Source organism: Monodelphis domestica, chromosome 5 (genome assembly GCF_027887165.1).
Source record: "Monodelphis domestica isolate mMonDom1 chromosome 5, mMonDom1.pri, whole genome shotgun sequence".
NCBI lineage: Eukaryota > Metazoa > Chordata > Mammalia > Didelphimorphia > Didelphidae > Monodelphis > Monodelphis domestica.
Window position 1 is genome coordinate 133,390,653 of NC_077231.1, and position 22,209 is coordinate 133,412,861.

General features: G+C 32.9%; 1 protein-coding gene across 1 annotated transcript in view; it reads left to right on the forward strand.

Moving 5' to 3' along the window:
• The window catches only part of ETNK1 (ethanolamine kinase 1), a 53,124-nt gene that overhangs the window by 21,444 nt on the left and 9,471 nt on the right, over positions 1-22,209 (forward strand). Inside the window, exons 3-5 of the mRNA XM_016425867.2 lie at positions 6,858-6,998; positions 8,471-8,613; positions 20,763-20,846. Of these exons, the coding sequence (XP_016281353.2) occupies positions 6,858-6,998; positions 8,471-8,613; positions 20,763-20,846 (368 nt within the window). The remainder of the gene's footprint in view (positions 1-6,857; positions 6,999-8,470; positions 8,614-20,762; positions 20,847-22,209) is intronic.

Sequence of the window (22,209 nt, forward strand, 5' to 3'; positions counted from 1 at the left end):
CTCATCTTCTGAACTTCAGTCCTGTACTACCAGTTGCCTGTTGGACATCTTCATCTAAATGTCCCCTTAGTCTCATCCTCTCAGTAAACTCAGATTTGTAACCTCGAAGTAATTATTTTATAACTCTCCACATAGCCAGTCAGTTTCCAAGTTTTGTTGATTCTACTAAGACAACATCTCTCATATGCATTCCTTTTTTTCAGATGACTATCACTCTAATGTGGTTCATTATTTATTGCCTAGACCATTGTACTGACTTTTTAATTGGTCTTCTTGCCTCCAGTCTTCTGCAATCTGTTCTCCGCTTAGCTGCAGAATTGATATTGATATTCCTAAAAAGTCTGTGTCAATCCCTTGCTTCAGTGTCTCTCTATTGCTGTATATATTCTAATCAAACTGCCCTACTTTCTGTTCTTTGTGTACAACTTTTCATCTCTACTTTCTGTACCTTTGAATAAACTCCCCCTTTCATTCTGCTCCTTTGAATCCCTAGCTCCAACCAAAGATCATTTCAGATGTTTCTTACTAAAGGTCTTTTCTGCTTCTCACACTTGTTAATTCCCTGTCCCCATTATTTATTTATCCATAGACAAGTAAAATGTAAGCTTCTTGAAGGCAAGGGCTTTTTCATTTTTGTGTTTGGTTTTGAAGTACCTCACAGTTCTTGATACATAGAAATTAAAATGGTTTTGGTTTTTTTAGATGGTTTTCTACAAATAATTGATATCATACGATAAATTATTGGAAAAATTTCCTCTACACAACTAACTAATCTCATCCATAGTCACATATTAAAATTCAAATCTCTGAAGCAGAACAAAGCTGTATTGACCTTTTCCTATCCTTTTTTGTCATGATCTTTTTTCTTAAATCCATGTGCCTATAGTTTTGTCTAGTTTGTATAGTTTTGGGCTAGCTGGTATGACATTTTTTTATGCTCTTGGTTTTTTTCCTTCCAATTATCAGAATAGTTGGATTAATTCAAGCTTCCACCAACAGTGAATTCAATGTCCCACTTTTCTCATGCCTGTCCAGCATTTGTCTTTTTCCCTGTTTGTCGTCTTTGCCAATCTGATGAATTTCAGGTAGAACTCCAAAGTCGTTAATTTACACTTCTCTGATTAGTGATTTGGAACTTTTTCCCCCCACATAGCTTATAACCAGTTTGGATTTCTTCCCTTGAGAACTACTTGTTCATATGCTTTGATTGTTTATCAAATGAAGAATGATACTTATTTTTTTCTCAGCATAATTTTATTGATTTAGCATTTAAGTTATTTACTTTCAAGTATTTTTCCAAGATTACAGGATCCATGTTCTCTTCCTTCCCTCTTTCCTTCTTCTTCCCGGAGCTAACAAGCAATTCCACTGGTTTATACATGTTTCATCACCCAATACCTATTTCCATATTCATTTTTGAAATAATTTTTAAAAATTAAAACCCCAAGTCCTATACTCATAAAACAAGTAATAAATCATATGTTTTCCCCCCTATATTTCTACTCCCACAGTTCTTTTGATGTGGATAGCATTCTTATAACTCCCTCAGTATTGTCCTGGACCATTGCTATTAGTAGCAAAGTCTATAGTATATTACATTTGGGCATCCCATAATGTTTCATTTACTGTGTACAATGTTCTCTTGGATCTGCTCATTTCACTCTGCATCAGTTCATGGAGGATTCTTATTCTTAAAAATTTGAATTGGTTTTGTATATATCTCAGAAATGAGATCTTGATCAGAGAAACATGCTATAAAGATTTTTTTTTTACTTATTTACTTGTTTTTCTTCTTAATTGCATTGAATGTGTTTATATAACATTTTAAATTTTGTAGAATTAAAAATATCCTTTTATCATTTGTGATTCTTTCATTTGGTCATGAATTCTTTCTTATACACAGATTTGAAAATTAATTTGTTTTTATAATTCATGATGTGACCTTTTATTTCTAGGTCAAATTTCTTAGTATATGGTATGAAATGATGGGCTAAACTGTTTTCTCTTCTGGAATCCTGTACAATTTTATTACCAGTTTTTCTCAAATAGGGGTTTTCTTAGCCCCATAATTAGAATCTTTAAGTTTATGAAACACTATGCCATTGTGTTTATTTGCTTCTCTATGGTGTGTGCCTGATCCCTTCTTTGGACTGATCTCTCTATTTTTAACTAGTCCCAAATCATTTAAATGATTATTACTTTGTAGTGTTGCTTGGGATCAGATATTGATAGGCTCTTTCCCCTCTTCCCTATCCACTTTTAAAAAAATGATTGTCCTTGATATTGTTGACTTTTTATTCCTCCTTAACAATTTTATTTTTTTCTAGCTCTATAAAAATACTCTTTTGGAAGTTTGGTATAAATTAGTTAAGATAATATTGTTATTTAAAAAAAAAAGAACCACACAAATGGAAAGGAAGATGTGGCTTTATAACCTTTGATGTGAAGAAAAAAATGATGAGGCTTTCATGGTCTGCAAGTGCCACAAAAGTCAATCTCATATGAAAGGCAGAACTAATCAATTAATTGTAGATTCCATTAAAGTGGGCATAATAATTATTCAAGACTAGGGAGATAATTGTTTTATAGTACTGTGTTCTAGAAAAAATACATATATAGTCTTCAGGTCTGTGCTCAACATTTTAAGAATGATATTGATATGGATTGGTAGTATGTGGTAGAGGAGGGACATGTGTAACTGGGATAATGCTAGAACCAGTGAGCAATTTAGTGAAGTTTGCCTGTCTAATATGTTACAAACCTGTTCTTGAACCCTCAACCCCATCCCCCAACAAAAAACAATAGTAACCAACCCCTCCTACTTCCCCCTCCCCCCCAGAGGCAGTTGAAACACTTTTTTAAATGTGCAGGAGAGAACTGAAGGAAACCCCGAAGGTCAGATAATTTTGAAAATAATTTGTGAAGTTTATTTTGTTTGTTTAAAAAGCAAGTGTATGAAATGGAGATTCATAGGTTTATGTACAAAATTCTTTTTGTGTTCTGATATATGGAAATATTCTACAGAGTAGGGAAGGAAGTTGCTAGAAGACTATTCTGTTTCTTTAAATTGAATCACTTTGTACAGTAGTTTAATGTAGATAAGATTTGGTTAAGATAAACTTGTTCTCACCATCTTTATCATATAAGTATTATCTTTTGAGCTATTTAAAATTTTTCTACAAAAATGTTTGACTTAAGCCGTGATATGCCAGGAAACGACAATTTCAAATAGGCTAACCTGCAATGCCGATTTTTGCTTTTGGGAACTCAGATGACAAAATAAAGAGCACTCCAAGCTTACCAAATACATCCCCCTCTTCCCAAATGCCTCAAAATGAATTTTAAAGCAGAGGAACCCACTAGAAAATGGAAAATAATGCTCCAGCCCAGAACAGTGTGGAGGAACTATAAGGAGGGCCCACCTGATCTGGCAGAGTAGGTGGGAAGAATGCAGTCCAGTATGCAGTGCCAGAGTCGTATTTGGTAAAGGTCCAGTGAAAGTAGCATGGAACTGAATTTTTATTAGCCTATTCATCCATAGCTACATATGTTATTTGTGACCATATTTAAAAATATACTTTTAAAGTCAGAAAATTTAAATCATCTGTTTTTCATTTCAGATTTATTTGATTGTACTTGAGCTAATGCTTATTAATTTTGAAAATAAAATGAAAGTTCTTAGAACAAATTAGTGTCATAAGGTCACATCATAATTTTTTAAAAACCCTGGTCTTTTAATCTTTTAAAAGTTTGAAGAAGGTTAAATTTTCCCCAGGCAACCCACCAGTGCTTTCTTTTAAAGCATGGATGTCACTAGAAATTCAGGTTGAAGTTTAATGAAAAATTAAATAAGATGGAGGCAGTTTGGTGACTCAGTGAATTGAGAACCAGGCCTAGAAATGGGAGGTCCTAGGTTCAAATTTGACTGTAGACATTTCCTGTGTGACAATGGGCAAGTCACTTAACTGTCATTGCCTAGCCCTTACTGCTCTTCTGCCTTGGAACCAATTCGCAGTATTGATTCTAAGATGGAAGGTAAGGGTTTAAATTTAAAAAATCACATATTTGAGACTAATTTCAGAGGTACTCAATTTTTTTCACTTTTTTGCTTTAGCTAAGCATTTATTTATAAGCAGCATTTTTGTCTAGCTACTTCTGGTTAGTATACTTCACTGTTAAGGCTAATTAGGGAGAAGGCTAACTTGCATTAGCAAAAAACCTGAACTACAGAATTATTGGATCATAGGATTTAGATCTGAAAGGGATTTTGCATTTAATTCTGTACCTTTTTTTTTTTCTGGAGGAGGAAACTGAGAGGGAAGGAATTTTTTAATTCTCATCCCAAATAATAGTTTTATTTAGTTCATACTTTAGTTTCCAGCCCAAACTGACATATACCCTCAGGCTTCCTTCCAGTGATCCTTATCCTTTTGCCCTCTTGGCTGGACAGTGAATCCCCCATTTTTTAATCCTCTCTTCATTCTGACCTGTATACCTACTTCCCCCTTTCCAATGATTGTGGGCTGCTCTTGTGGGTCAGATACCCCATTAACTGAACCGTTAGGGCTTCTAGGTCTTTTTACCTGCCTTGTTTAACTCTCCTACATGTATTGTCTTTTCCACTTAAGGTGTGATTCCTTGAAAACTGAGATTGTCTTCCATTTATATCACTAGTGTTTAATGCATAGTAAATATGTAATAAATGCTTATTCTTTCATTTATTAATTCTTTCATGTATGCTCCTATATGTACTTTAATGACTTAAAAGTTTGACACGTCTTGCTGGTTTTATTTTAATGAAGAGAGATGGGCCAAGGCATGGCATGTTGTTTGGGGTGAGAGAGGGAAAAGCATTTTTATTCTTTTATTTAGGCTAAACACTCTTGCAGACTTATCATTTAGTTTCTTGACACGTCCATTTTTCATATGTAATGAAAAAATATATACTTCAGCCTACCTTTATCCAAGTTATTTCAAGTTAAAAATTAGTAGAGCCTCAATTTAGGGTTTTAAAAATATTTTTTTTGACAAGCAGCAATTAAGGACACACAGGTGATGTACTTTAACAGAATTGTGCTTGTTGCAAAATTTCATTGTCTCTAGATAACCATTTGAAATTTTTCAGAGCAGATCATAGGTGTTTTTTTCTTGTTAATTTTGCTGCTTAAAGATAGAGGGGTCAATTAGTTGTTCTTGAATCTAGTCTTAGAGGTTTTTTATCTTTGCTTTACCAAGTTGATCTGATTTCAAAATGACTAATAACTATTCTTTTTCTTTTGTGATTTCCACCTATTTTATTGTTTTTAACATTCTTTTTAAGTTTTGAGTTCCAAATTCCCTTCCTCCTATTCTTCCTCAATCCACTTAGAAAGGCAAGCAATATGATATTAATTATACATGTTAAATCATGTAAACCACTTCACCATTAGCCACATTTTTAAAAAAGTGAGAAAATTATACTTAGCATTCAGTTCTTCATCTCTCTCCTGAGGAGATAACATTTTTCATCATGAGTGTTTGGGAACTGACTTGAATCATTATATTGATCAGAAAGGTCAAATCTTTCATAGTTGATCAATATTATAGCATTGCTGCTACTGTGCACACTGATCTTCTGGTGGTTCTTTACTTTGCATCAGTTTACATAAGTCTTGCCTATACAAACCACCTGTCACATTCAAGTAGCAGTATATGCCACAACTTGCTTAGGCGTTCCTTAATTGAGGAGCATCTCCTCAATTTTCAATTCTCTACTACCACAAATAGAACTGCTCTCAGTGTTTTTGTACTTATGAGTCCAATTATTCTTTTTAAGCTATTTTTATGACATTGTCATATCCAGTGTATTCTAGCACTCTTTTTGAGTAGGTATTCACAATACATAGTAGTGATACTTCTTAGAGGGCTTTTTTTTTTACCTTTCATTTCTTAATCTTAAATCATATATTTTAATGTTTTTCACCTTCCTTCCCTCACTTTGGATCTTTTTCACATAGACTTCTTTAAATATCAAGGTTAATGTTGACTCAGTTTGGAGGCTCTTTTCATGGGATGTAAATATTTATGATGGCTTATTTGCTTGTATTAATCATGATCACTTCAGGATGAAAAAACACCTTTTCTCTTTGATCTTCCTCTAGTTTGTGGTAGTATGTAACATTCCAAATTAAACATTTTGTGTGTGTGTTCCTGGAAATCTGGTGTTCAAAACACAAGATTCACTTAAAGTTATAAGTGAAGTTTAAAAATTTGTTTGACCTTTGCCTTTTAGTCACAGTGACTCAGCTCAGAAGGATCTTTTAAATATTTGTATCTTTGAGCTATCTGAGAAAATTAAGGTCCATAGGTGACTTGCTTAAGATTATACCAAGGTAATGGCAGAACAAATTCAAACTTGTCTCCTTATTCCCACTCCAATGTTCCTTTTCACTAATACAATACTGCCTTCCTTACAGCATCTGCCTTAGAGACATCTAAAAAGAGCCATTTCTCCACCAGCCCAGGACTGGTAGAGTCAAAACTAGTCTATGGGTCTGTATACCTGTCTCTGGGATTTGTCTTAAGGCACTTTTGATGTTACTCTACAGATTTTCATGAATAAAAATTCCTACTTTTCTGAATGCTTTAAATTTTTTAAAATTTTAACTTGTGAGATCCTTCACTTATTTATAACTTAAATATCACTATATCATAACTACTATAGGTATTTATAGGGCTTTATCCTATATAGAATGTGTGTAAATAATTAATACTAATATTGAAAAAGCACAAAAAGGAGTGTTTTGGTACCTTTTATAAAGAATTCAGGTTTATTATGCTTTTTTATTTATGTAGAATTTTATTTTGTTTTTAAACAGGTTAATTGCCCGTCACCTTGCTAAAATTCATGCTATACATGCACATAATGGCTGGATCCCCAAATCTAATCTGTGGCTAAAGATGGGGAAATATTTCTCTCTTATTCCCACAGAATTTGCTGATGAAGATATTAATGAAAGGTAAAAACTGATGCACATAAAATTTTGGAAATTCTTTTATTTTTGTTCTGACTTTTCATTTATAGCAAACAAAGTTTCAAAATTAAGCCTTTGGTTTCTACCAAGGAAATCTTTGTAGAGTTTTGTTTTTGTTCTTAAGAAAAATTAGGTCTAATTCCTGACCGCTGGATGGTCTTGAAGAGACTGAAATGATTAAAAAAAAACCAAAAAACCAACCTGCTAGGCAGGTAGTGATGAATGTGTTTGAGAGATTCCTATTAATGGAGAAATCTGAAATTCACATGTATTCGTCATTAAGATCTTCCTCCAACATGTGTTGCATTATCATTTGCTTTTGCTTTAAATGCTATTACTAGAGAAATATTACAGCATACTGGAAGTAAAGGTGTCATAACCATATAATAATTTTTAAAAACAGTAGTTTACATTAGTACTTTTTAAGCTTACAGAATTTTCCACATTGATTTAATTTCTGGGATGGTACCCAACTACCTTGGTTAGTTTTATAGTCTTTAGTTTTCAGTAGGCTTTTTTAGAATTGAAATATTCTTCTCAAAAGCACATTTTTGTTTACTATTTTTGTTGACTAAGTTTTAGAAAATAGATTATAAAATAAAAATATTTTATAACAAAGCCGCTGAGTAATAGTAACATAAAAATCAGAAAATTCTACATTGAATTTAAATCTACAAATACATTTGGGGATTTATGTCGCTTATGTAACATTTATGTTCAGTAATAACAGACACAAGCAAGAAATAGATTTTCTTTTGAAAGTAAATATAATTGAGTAGACACATTGTTTGCAGAAAACAATGTTGTGTGTGTGTGTGTGTGTGTGTGTATGCTAGAGTTGCAGGATTTGGAATTTTTAATATAATTATAGATTGATTTACAGAGGCAACTGAAGAATGATAGAGGCTTGTAATGAGGAGAGGGTTTAAGTCCCTTTTTCCAGTACTTCCTATCTATAAGCAAGTCACATAACCTGCTTGAGTCTAAATTTCCTTCATCTGTAAGATTAGTAACTTCAGAGACAAGCTATAAAATGGGGATAATAATACCTAGACTTTATTGTTAATAAGCTTAAATATATCGTATATAAAACATTTTACAACTTTCAAATCACTGCATAAACTTTAAGCTGTTTTTAACCTTTTATCCATATCCTTCCTCAGTTTTCTGTTATCTGACAAAATATAGTAAAAGTTGTAGGCTTTACAACTCATTTCATAGATATCTGTGTCACCTAAAAACTCTATTCCATTTAGTTTAATTTCATACTGAATTCTGCTGTTTTTCCTTGTTCTTTGTATATGTTTTAGGAGTGTAGCTAAGCTGTTATCCAGTAGACTTGCATGTATGCTTAAACAAAAAATTCTAATTCAACAATTTCATGATTACTTAAAAAATGTTAATTTTGAAAAAGGATAAGGTAGAAATCATTTTTAAATTATCTTTTAAACCTGAAGGTTCCTAAAAGACGTGCCAAGTCCTCATGTTCTTCAGGAGGAGATGACCTGGATGAAGGAGATACTTTCAAACCTGGGCTCACCAGTTGTGCTTTGTCACAATGACCTGTTGTGTAAGAATATAATCTACAATGAGAAACAAGGTAGGTATCTGACCTAGCAGTAAGTAAAATTAAGTACATTAGAGTTTGATTCTTTGGCTTTCTACGAACAATGTACATAATTTTAATTGAAATTCATGAATATAAATAAAATACATGAGGTCTTATGTAATTGATGATTGAAAAATCTGAGATTAATCAGAATATTTATATATATTTGTATATAATAGATTAATCAGGATTAAACTAAATTAGTATTTTGCATTCTAGAAACTGTCAGATTTTTAAACTGTAAACTTGTACATAAATTTTTTAATACTGTAAATTTAGTTATAAGACTTGTTGGATGCATGGTTTTAGAAGTGTCCCTGATTGTAAAGAGACTTAAAAAAATGTAATATAAAAATTTATAAAGTTTTATTTTCAATAATGAGGAGAGCAGACTTATTAATAGTAAATATATCTCCATTTATTATTTTGATTTTTCAGTTAATTTGATACCACTGAAGAGTTTTCAGTAGTGAAGTATTTTAATAATGCTTCTTGCAGTTGGTCATTTTATTCCCATCTTCTGAAGTATATAGGCATAATCTAGTTAAAGATGTTTGATAGCTTTTTTTTCTTTGAGGTATTTGTGAGGTAGATAATATTACTATTTGGAGGTAGGATATTTTGGTTGTTGTTTATACTTTGTCAAGGAAACCAACCCCTAGAATATTTGTGTTTTAAAAACTAGTTTGGAAGTTTGAATATATAACTTCTAAGACTTAGTTGCATTATATTGTTTGGACGAAGTGGTTTGGGGTTTGATGATTAAGGGTGACAGGCATAAATATATTTAAAATGCTTTGGAAAAAAGAAACTTTTGTGTTTATATTTTTATTATATTGGATAATTATGCAGTTGGCTGCATTTCATAATTAAAAAGAATATTTTTGAAGATAGCTGCTTTGCTTTTTAGTTGGCAATAATATTTTAGACCAAAAAAAATTGTGGAAATTAGCCAACCTATGGAGTCCTCCTGGTAAGGTATTATTAATCACATATCAAAAAGCCACCAATTTAAAAAAATATTTCTTTCCATCTCTTACCTGTCATTTTAGGTTGGGAATGTAACTAATTCAAAAGTTTAAAAAATGTTCAGTAAGATGACTTACAAGTAAATCAAAGGAACACTGTCAAGGTTAATTAATATATAATTATAGTTTTCAAAATAGATGTTTGGCTCTTGTTTCCTTTTAAACATAAATGAGAGTTTTTATTCTGAGGGGAGGGAGGTACATATTTAGCATTAAAAATATGCTGGTAGCCTTTATAATAAAGAAGCTTTATGTCTTTATTGGAAAACAAAATTTCAGTTTTACTTGGAGGGAATGTTCTTAACAAAAATATATATACATAAGTATGAAAACCTGACAGTGTTCTTTAAATTTGTATTACCTATTTATGGAGTATAACAGCTATTATACACATATATTACCTTTTATGCTAATGACCAGATCTCAATGCTGTTTGCAAATGAAAACATTGGTATGCAATGAAAGCAGTGTCTTATCTTTAAATTTAGTGCAAGACCTGTTAACCCATACTTTACATAGTAGAATTTACATTAAGGGGACTTCATCTTACATTTGAAGTGGAAACTCAGCTTTATTTTTAACTACAAGTTAACGAAAAAAGTGAGTATTGGTTTCTAAATAGAGGTTATTTTGACCTTTCATTATTTTTATTTTCCAAGTTTCTTGTGCTGCATATCCTTTCCACAAAACTTGAAAAATCAAGTATAACTATAAACTAAAAAAATCAGAATACTTTTTTAGTGTACTAAAATGTCACTTTCCCTTCTTTTTAAATATCACCTTATACCCTGTTTATTTACCAAATAATACTAAAACATTCATTTAAACACAGTTTCCTTTATGAACAACCCCAAAGTTATACTTAAATTTTTTCTTTTAGGAAGGAATTCAAGATCAATGACATGAGACCATTATTCTCTTCCACAAGCAAAGACTCTAAATTCATATTTTTGCTTACTTATTTTATTACATAGAAATAAAGTTTCCAGAATACAACTAGGAACAGAACTATATTTAAATGTTTTTTATTTCTCTGACGCCTCTCTGCTCTACAAAAGTTTTCCTTCTGTCTCTTCTTTTCTGTTTTGTGGATGTCTTTATGTGTTGCATCTAAAGGTATGCCTGCTTTTTCCTTAACACAGTGTCACAGTGTTTATGGAATACTAGGTACTAGGAATAAGTGAGTACCTTAAAACATTCTTGAGTATTTGTTATGTGATAAATTTATAGATTAAAATTAAGAAAGTAGTAGCTATGAGGCTAGTATGATTTAGCAAGCAATCATTAAGTACCTCTGATTCCAGGTAACATATAAGCTAGGGATTAAAAAGGCAAAAATTAGAGTAGTCCTGAACCTCAAAGTTTACTAGGAAGAAAAAATATGTACATAAATAAGTAAATAAATATACAAAACAGTTATAAAATAATTTTAGTTCAGGTACATGGGGAAGTGCCAACATTGGGGACAGAGGGATGAGCAGGAGAAGAAAGGTCAGAAAAGGTTTTAGAAAGTGGATATTGATCTGAACCTTAATTGAAATTGGTGAATTGGATAATTATTCCAGACAAAATGGATTTCCTATGCAAAGGCATCTGAGATAAGAGATAGAATATTGGATATAGATAGGGTATTGCCACTAGATTAATATGACTGGAATGAAGATTATATGAGGGGGGAAATGAAAAATAAGTTGACAAAGATAGGTTGGAACAAGATTAGGAAGGGCTTAAAATGACAACTAGAAGCTCAGAGACAACGAATGAAGAAGAGGAAGTTTACATTAATTGCTCTCTACTCAGTAAAAGATCGATTCAGATCCTCATGCTAGAAGTTGGGGGATAGAATTGTGTGAGAGATTTGGAGAAGGTTTCAAACAGCCAGTGCAATGAGTGGGATAGAGAATTAATTAGAGAGGAGTAAAAGGATTGCTTTGCTATAATGAAGGCCCAGATGAGATTCAAAAATAAATTTTGTGAACCTAATTAGCTTGGTGGCATGATTTCTTCTAGTTGTTTAGCAGCATGTGAGGAGGAGCATTAGAAGTGGATAGTTTGCTTGAGTAGCAATAGGTTGAGAAGTTAAAGGTTTTAAGTATAGAGAACATTATTGATGTGAACTTAGAGGGTCAGAATTGGGAAGTGTGACTTGAAAAAGATGTGAAGGGTAGAGGGGATGGAAGTCACAATGACTATTAAAAATGAGCTTAGGGAATGGCAAGGTACAGAATAAGAAGGAATGAAGTTATGATCTAATAGAAGAATTACAGAATTTATGGGTTCAAAAAAATTTTTTAGATCCTTATCTTCTGCCTTCCAATGAACACAAAATATCAGTTCCAGGGCAAAAAAGAGCAGTAAAGGCTAGGTAATTGGGGTTAAGTGAATTACCCAGGGCCATACAGTTAGAAAGTATCTGAGACCAGATTCTGAACCCAAGAGCTCCCCTCTACAGGCCTTGTTTTCTATCAACTGTGCCACCTAGCTGTCCCAGAATTGATGGTTTTAGAAGTGGAAAGGTAGAAAGGGAGGTGGTGGTGAGATCAGGGATGTGACTGCCCTGATATCTGGCTAAAGTGAAATGTAGAAGTATGTTGTCATGGGTATTGATGAGGTGAAGAAACTATAAGATTGTGATGTTTGAGAGAACATGAACACTCATATTGAATTTTCTTAATTTAAGAAAATGAGGTGGGGTAGAGATAAAGACTGAGTACTGAAAGCCTTTAAAAAGAAGGGTGTCTCAGTGAATTGAGAGCCAGACCTGGAGACAGGAGGTCCTAGGTTCAAATCTGGCCTCAGAAATCTTCTTAGCTTGTGACCCTGGGCAAGTCACTTAACCTCTATTGCCTAGCCCTTACCACTCTTCTGTCTCGGAACCAATACACAATATTGATTCTAAGATGGGAGGTATGGGTTTAAAAAAAGGGGGGGGGATAACCTGGCATTGGTAAATAATTGCCATCAGATAGTCTTGGCTCTGACTTCAAGTAATGGGCTAAATTAGGGGCATTGCTCTCAGAGTAAGTACCGTCATGGTTTCTACTTTTATGACGCTTTTAAGGTTTCGAAAGCATATTCCTCATATGCTTTGTGACTAGCATAGATCATCTATATTATTATTACTAGGTTCCACTTAGGGAAACTGAGGATTAGAGGTAGGGAACTTGGGAAGGGAAGGAAGCATCTGAGGCAGACCTCCAAGTCTTCTGACATTGAGTCTTGTGTTCTTTTTGCCATATCACACTGCCTTTACCTCTTTTAGACATGAAGATAGACCTTAAATTAGGGTGGTTAAAATGGTGTGATGGAAAGGAGGACCAGTCAGTAAGTGTTAAGTCCCTAGTGTGTGCTCAATGCTTGGGATTACAAAGACAAAAGTGAAATCGTTCGTCTAACAAAACTAAATATTATGTTAGAAAAGGCATCATCTTCTTATAGAAGAAGTTACAAAATTGTGATGAAGTTTTGAGACTGTGGGATGCACCTGTAGGTAGGAAGGGAAAGAATTAGAAAAGGTGATCTTGGAGGATTATTTTAAGATCATAGCTTTAGAATTGTAGAAGATCTTTTATAAGTCCTTGAATCCTACCCTTTCATTTTATAGATGAGAAAAACAAACCCACAGAAGCCAAGTGATTTGTCCATGGTCCTATAAGCAGTAAATGGCCGAACTGGGATTCAAGGCCAAGTCCTCCAATTTTAAATCCAAGTCTTTTTGAAGTTCTACACTGCCTCTTCAAGCTTTTGTAGAGGTTGATAACTATTTGGATTTTTGTGTTGGGTGCTAGGGAGAAGTAATCACAGAGTGACTTTAAAGTTTCTAGTCTGGGTGACAGTAAGCAAGTAGTTAAAGTAAATACAAGGTAGAAGTTCTGTTTAGAATTTTTAGAGACACCTCTATTGAAAGAATAATTAAAACCATTTAAATGGATGACATTGAAACAAAAATTTATAGCTTGAGGAAAGCCAAAAACAGATTCTTAGGCTGACATTGAGAGTGATTCTATGTGGGGAAGATTGAAACCCTATATATATATAAATGTGTCAGAAGGACAAAGAAAGTTAGGAGGAAAATGTGGAGAGTATAGAGCTGTGCTTGGTGAACCTATGGTATGCATGCTGGAACTAGCTGCTCCTCTCCCCGTCTCCATGTGTCCCACCTACTTCTCTACCTAGCAGTCCAATGGGAGTGCTTCCTTCCTCCCCTGTTTGGGAAAAGATGAGGGAGAGAGAGGCTCACATACAATGTGAGGGTTGCAGGTTGGGCACTCAGTCTCTAAAAGGTTTATTATCATTGATATAGCACATTGGACACCGAGGGGAGAGAGACAGTTTCAGTCAACACTGTCAGGTACTTTAGGAAAAATTAAAATAATGAGTAATGGAAAATTATCATTGGATATGATTTAAAAATATTTTTTTTCTCCTTCCTTGGAGAAGGTATTTTTAATACTCTTGTAAGTGATTTCAAGGTGGATTTCAAGATTTACAATTTGGTTGACTTGCCTAAAGACTTGAGCAAATAATTAGTAAATGATACTCCCTTCCTTGGAAAGGTAAGAGAGGCATACTTGTCAAGTGATAGTTAGAATTTGATACTGAACCCCATCTTTAAAATTATCCATTTATTAATATAATAGATTAAAGAATGACACAAATGCAAAATTAATGAAAAATGGCATATTGGTTTAAGTATATTATGAACTCTTTTCTATAAAACCAGTGGATGGCCTACCATTTAATTCAGGAAACATTTATTTAGTACTTCTACTGTACACTATGGTAAATGCTGGGATTGCAAAAAATGTAAAAGAAAATGTTTCCTGACTTCAAGAATCTTAACATTCTACTTGGGGAAACAAAAAAAGACCTTGCATAGGAGGAAATACTTATCTGAGCCTTGAATGGATTTAGGGATTCCAAGAAGTGAGGAAGGAGAATGTTCTGTGGAAGGGAGGGCAACAACCTGTGCAAAGGTATTGAGGCAGACAGCAGAAGATCATGTACAGGGAACAGCAGGGCCAGTTTGTTCTGAATATAGATTTTGTGTTAGAGAAGTGCCATGAAATTTTTTTTAAGGATGGGTAAGAACTAGATTGGGAGGTACTTGAAATATGAGTTTGTATTTTATTTTGGAGGCATATATTAGGGAGCCACTGAAGCTTCTTAAAAATGGGGAAGTATCTTGGTTAGCTTCTAAGACAGTCAGCATGGTATATTGATAGCAAACTTGACTTGAAGTCAGCCAAGCATAGATTCAAGATCTTGCCTTGCCCACTCATCTGTGTGATTCTGGTTCAAGATATTTGACCCCTCTGATCCTCAGTTTTCTACTCTATAACATGGGGATAACTCCAACACCCACTTGAAAGTATTGTGATACATATATATATGTAAAATAAAGGTCTATATGAGTAAACAGGCCATTTTAATGAATATTTTTGAAGAGATACTTAAGGGATTTAGATCACATTTAAAAGTAGCCTAGAGATGGGAAAATCCAGAAACCTTTACTTTTTAGAAAATTTCCCAATGTGTCTAATTAAAAAGATCAAATCCTCAATTTCATTTTAAACCAGTAAATTTTTATGTACAAGACCCTGTGCTATTGAAGTAGAGTTGAAAACAAACAAATAAAAAATGCTAGGGAAAGAAAGCTATTAACAAGTTTTTGGGTTTTAATAATGTATTTAGAAAACGGAGTTGACTTGTTAAATGATTCACTTTTAATGGTTAAAAATCTAATTCTTATTCTCTGTTTCTATTGAAATTTTTATTCCTGTCTTCAGTTACTAACTTTTAAAAAAATGTAATGAGCCATCTTTTGTAGTGATGCTATTTTATTAAGGTTATTCTTTATTTTTGGTAACACATTTCACAATTGTTCTAAAGATAAGAATCCCAGTAAGATTCCAGAATAGTCATTCAGCATAAAAAAAGAGAAAGATATAATATCAATCTTGTAATTAAAAATGAATCCTGGTTTGAAATGAATCCTAGAGTTCTAAATTGTTTCTCCCCAAGATGTCCTGTTTATTTCTGTTTCATTGATAGAAATCAGATTCATTGTAATTGATCATTTCTAAATTATAATACTCTATAGTTTTAAATGTATAATTACCAATTTTTTAAAGTACTTCATTTTTAATTGATGAATCAGTAGCTAGGGAGCATATGCCTTTTGCACATTTTCTGTTCAGAATTGTTCCCAAACCAACATATATTATAGGATATTGTGTCTGTGTGCTTGATATATAAGGAAATAGAAGTAATTAGCTAACAAGATACTATGATTTCTGTGTTTTTCTCACTAATCTCTATACCTTTCCTCCCTTCTTTTCTCTATATCCCTGAGCAACTTAACTTAGCATCTTTCCCGTCTTAAGATTGATGAACTGTCAGTTATAGAATTTTAGAATTGGGAGAAAGCTTAGAAGGTATCTAGTTCAATTTCTGTTCCTATCTTGAATCATGTCTACAACACTCCCAATAAATTCCTGCCTACTCTTTTTTTCAAGATGACCTCTAGTGGTAGAAAAATTATTTCATAAATAATCCATTCCATTTTTTGCATTATAAACTGGTTTGAAGTATTTACTTACTTTGAGGTAAAATCTGCTTTTCTAAAATGTTCATCTAGTTTTTCCTTATAGCCCAATACTATTAAAGGACAACTCATTTGCCTATTTGAATACAGCTTTTTCATATGCTCCCAGGACTCCACATAAATCCTTAGTTCCTGCTATAAATATTTTTGCTTACCAGTGTCTGTAATTGCTTCTCAGTATTCCCTAAAACGTTTTGTCTGTAGACATATTACCCTATATGTCTTGTGGACCAGGCAGTCAAACCATCTCTGATGTGGAACACTCAGCCTAAGATTATATTAGGTTATTTGTTGACATTGAACTTATATTAATTTAATATTGACTGCTTTATATCTTCTTTTCCCCTACTTGTGCAATTTTATTTTTAAACCTAAATTCAGGACTTCTGAAAAAGCTATGTGATCACTTTTCAGGTGTGCTATAGATGGGCTTCTTTTTTTTAGTTATGGATTAGACTAGGTGGTTACTGAATTCCCTTTCAAGTCAGAAATAATGTTTTTACATAGCTACTCCATTGACTTGTATCTTTTTAGTTTGAGCCTACAGTTCTACTGAGTATCATAACCTTCGAAAGATTGTCAGTTCTGTGCTAAAGTATTCATATGCTTCCCATTTATCTTGGTCCTCTTGGTTTTTTTTTTTCTTTTGTCAGGGAGGAAAATTGAAATCATAAAAATTACATACCCTTAGGTAATAAATAAAGGACTATATATAGTTAATGGCCAAAATCAGATCTCATTTAGGTCTAAAATTTTTCTGTTTTAAAATAAAACAGTATTCTTAGAGCAGCTAAATTCAATTAGTCAAGTTTTCCTGATAGTAGTATGTACAAAGCACGTAGAATATATAGTATGATTAAAAATTATTATTAAGAATTAGGAGTTGTTAAGACCATTGTGGGGGGAAATCCCAAAATATTGGCTATTTTATATAAATTAATAATTATTAGCTCACTAACAAAATAATATATAAATTCCAAAAGGATAGGTCCTGAAAATACAGAAATATAAAAGGATGTTGGATTTTTAAAGAAGTAGTAATTTAGAACAACTTGTTAAATTGGGAATACATTTTCCAGTACAGTACTCTGATTTTCTGGCACATGAAACAAGGGAAGTAGACATCTTCAATCTTAATCTGTTTCCAATGATTAAATTTAAAGTTGAGTTCCACTTGAGGTTGTGACAGTTTGAAAAAGAAGATTAGTTAATGCGGACTTTTTTCTTTAATTTTTTTTCCTTTTAAGCTTTGTGTCTTGTAAAATGTGAGTTTGCCAAATTTTCTTCATCTGCTACAGATTAGGTATGCCATTGTTGCTGCCATGTGGCGGCGCACACCGTGCTTCTTAAACGCACTGACTGGAGGTTTATCGCATCACTTGTTCACATGCACGGAGCCTGGTAACAGCCTCATCTGTATCTTGTTAGCTTCATTTTCTTATTTTTTATTGCATTAATTATAAACAAAAACATAGCATTTAAAATAAAGGCTAATTGTAATGAATTAATGCCACTACAAGAAGTCAATGCTAAAATTTTCATATCAAAATAGATTTTAACTTTAATTTAAATTATCTGTTTTTATTAAGTTGTATCCACTGTGGAAGCAGGGGTTGTTTTTTTTTTTTACCTGCCATTTTAACTTTACATGCCAAATTTTGAGTACACGTATGAAATTGTTTTTGTTAGTTAATTCACTTGTGGCAAAGTTAAACATCAGGACTGGGCTGTGTATTTTTATTGGCATGCAACAATTAAATGAGCTCTAGAAGGGTCTGTGCTTTGAAAGCTAAAACAATCAACAGCTGCGTAAAAAATACATTTCTTTTACCTGTTGATTCAATTGTGTGATAAACTTAAGTCTTTACTTATCTGTATCATGGAATGCTAGAGTTAAAAGGTTCTTTGATTTTGATTAATCCCTTTGCTACAAACAGGTTTAATAAAAAAGAAAATAATTCACATTGATTTTTCTACTTTATGTTTTGCAAAGTATTATCCTCACATCAGCTCTGTGAAGTAGGCCAATAAAAGTTCATATTTATGTAATTGTACTGTGGTATGAGAAGCACCAGATTTGGAGTCTGAAAAGACCTAGATTTTAATCTGTTCTGCCATTTATTAACTCTCTGACCTTGGGCATGTTACTTAATCTTTCCCGAATTTCAGTTTCCTCATTTGTAAATGGAATGATACTTTGTGCCATGCCTATCTCACAAGGTTGTTGTTAGGATCAAATGACATGCAAACCATAAAGTACTAGTACTATTTAATATTATCTGTGTCTTATAGATGAGGAAATTAAGGATCAAAGAAATTAAGTAATTTGTCCAAAATCACAAGTATCTCTTAGGTGTCACAGGCAGGGCTTAAATACAGGTCTTCTAACTTCAAGTCCCATGCTCTTTTCACTGTACTGTGTTTTGATCTCATATTTTTAGGAAGGGAGATTGTTAAATCTTTTTTGACCATCCATTCTGTTGTTCATCAGGAAAATTGCTTGAACAGTAGACTTGTTAACAAACTTTTCTGGCATATTTATTTAGCCTATTGAGTAAAAGAAGATAATGGATAGTGGACAAATTAGTCTGTTTTATAGCAAAATCACACAACATTTTGAATTTTATACTAAGAGTCTAGAAAAAAGTATACATTTAATATGGATTGTGATAATGAATTTTCATAGTGTAAATTATTCTGAGTTAGCATTTGGATTTAGACTTAACTGTTGCTTAAATAAGGTCACAATTTCTGTATTAAATGCATTTGAATTAAATTTTTTTCTGCTTTTGTTTAAAGGACTGCCATCTGCCTTGAAACTTTTCGTCATACCATTTCTGCTTCTCTGGTTGGCTTTGATAAGAGAGGCTTCACAGCATTAAACACAAATCTCTAACAAGACAGTACAGTTCAAGATTTGCTATTATATTTGGAAAATGCCAGCGAATGGTTTGTGTCAGTGTAGCTTGACTGTTTTGATTAAATTGTCAAACTGTTGGCCAATTTTTTGACCTGGCCTTATTAAGTAGCCCTTTGTGGGCTCCCTAAAAAGATATCTTTCAGTAGTAAAAAATGAAATTTTAAACTGGGAGCTTAGTACCTTTGTGGGTTCTTAAATGGAGAAGCATTAATGAAATATGCAGTACTACATATTTGTAGCTAACTTTTGTAAAATAGCTAACTTTTGTAAAACTCTTGTGCCACAAATTTAAAGTTTAGGGAATTCTGCACTGGTTAACATATATACATAGACTCTTAGAACTGTACAAGTATAAAAGCACTCCAACAAACATCATATAGATTTATTAGAACTGAATGGTACCAAAGTCACTTATGTTATTGTAGAAGACTATAAAGGGATTCTTAGCAGCTACCTCTCATCAAAATCTTTAATAAAACAAATTTCTCAAAATCAAATCTCTTAACATATCAGCCTACTTATATTTAAGCTAAAGCTTTGACTTAATGTATTTGAGGAAGTTATTGTGGTACAGTGGAAAGAGCACTGAATTTGGAGTCATAGGAACTGAGTTCCAGTCCCTGCTCTGCTTTGTACCACCTCTGTGTCTTGGGCCAAGTCACTTAACCTCTTTGGCCCTCAGTTTCTTTATATGTAAAATGAATGAGGGAGTTGCACTAGATGCTCTTTAGGGTCCCTTACAGATCTAAATCTTTGATCTGTTGATTCTTTAGATATATTAGATAAATTCCTTAAGTCTTTGGTGAGACGAATAATAGTTTAAAAATTATTTTACATGTGAATCTACAATTGAAGCTAATAGAAAAGTAGTATGGGGGCAAGAAGATTTGGGAATTAAATCATCCCACCTCTTAAATTTAGAGCTGTGTAACCATGGGTAAGCCCACATAACCTTTGAACCCCATGGGACTTCTTCGACCAAAAGATATATATTGGCTGTGATCCATAGCAAGGTTTACATGATAGGGAGTTCCTGCACCATTAAAATCAGAAGTCCTTGATGTATGGATGTAATCAGAGCCAGAAGAGTTTTAGAATAATTAGAAAATTATTTACCTTCAGAAATGATTTATAGTACTTTTTAATACTAAATTTGTTCATTAAATTATTTTTAGTTGTTTGAATAAATTACTTTCTTTTTAAAATTATAGGTCATTGGTAGTTTTAAAGGATACCATTCCTAGATAGAGCTGCTCTTTGAAGTAACTGATGCCCTCATGTGGTGAAAAATAATTCCTATTTTTGTTTAAGCCTAGAGAACTATTTAATTTAATTCTATTAATATTTTAATGTTTTCTGACATCATGAATGCTGATATTAACAAATATGCTGTTGATTAGAAAAGATTAATAAAAGCTCAGTGCCATAAAATTCACAGCCTTACCCTGGTATTGTCTCAGAGCTGCATGTAACTGAGCACAAACAATGAGACAGAAATATTGGAGGATACTTAGGTACAAGTAGCATAGGGGTTTGCACCTTTTATATATGACAGCTTATGTCTTTGTTTTTGTGTCTCACATAGGTGATGTTCAATTCATAGATTATGAGTATTCTGGCTACAACTACCTGGCATATGATATTGGAAATCATTTCAATGAATTTGCAGGTAAAAAATATAAATTTAACTTATAAAACTGGAGTCAAATTTTTCCAGAACAGAACTAATATCTAACAGACTGATGGAATAGTTTACTGACCTCAGAAAACAAGAATTATTTAATATTTAATTAAAAATTAAACACAGAACTAAAGATTAAACTTAGAGTAACAATTTTTTCTCTTGAGTTTCCTTCAGCCTTGTGTGTGTATGTTTGGGCGTAATTATAATAATAATGGTTGAAAGTATGTCAGCCCCCTTTTTCTAAAGGACTTACTAAATTTGCTATTACAAAGAATTATAATCCCTTATTGTAAAACAGCTGAAGAAAATAACTAGAATTTCATATTTTAACCAAAGTTTATTTCATACTTGTTATGGGAAAGTATTAGAAAAAGATGTGGCATGTGTGCCCTGGTGTGCTAGAGGGGGCTGTGCCATTCCCCCTCTCCATAGCAACTACAGACAGTCTTTAACATGCCCTTCCCCTCTGCCTAGCAGCAAGCACTTCCTCCCTCTGTTGTATGGGATTATGTGGGGGGCTCACAAGTGGCTTGAAGGTGCAGTTTGGACATGCAGCCTCTAAAAGATTTGCCAATGCTGGTATAGTTCATTTCCACTAAGATTCTAGGCTTTAGAACTTAAGTAAAAGTTTTTAAATTGATGAGAATAACTTTTATATTAGTAAACTTTCTCAAAAAGGACAAATGTTGAAGCATCTCTTTAAAGTATGTGCTATAAGATCATTTTAGTTATCTCAGATTTGGGTGCAAGAAGAAAAATTGCCATCACTTCTTTCCCTAACTAAAATTTTTAGGACTTTAAACATCTTGAAACAAGTATGACTTTAAATTTAGAAGGTTAGAATCTTCTGTCAACAGATTCTCCCAAACAAGTCTTGGCTTTGAAAATAATTAACATTACTAGTATATTAGTATTAAATTTTAACTCTTATGATGTGCTTGAGACTTACAGGGTTTTTGTTGTTGTTGTTAAACTGTGACTCATTTGGAAATAATCCAGAGAGAAAAATTCAGTCTTTTACAAAATTGAGAGAGAGAGGGAGAGAGAGGGAGAGAGAGAGAGAGAGAGAGAGAGAGAGAGGGAGAGGGAGAGGGAGAGGGAGAGGGAGAGAGAGCATTTACAAATGGATTAACGTCAGTCTTTAAATAAATGACATAGATGGTGAGCAGCACCATTTTGAATGATATGTAGAATTTAAATAGGGAATTGTAAGGGCGATTCAAGAATAGTGTGAATTGTTATAGTTTCAATGAGAATACTTGAATAATTTTTCTAGGAATTTTATCATTCACTAAATGAAACTTGATTTGGTAGCTTTTAAATTTTTTGTTTGTTTTCTGAGAAATGG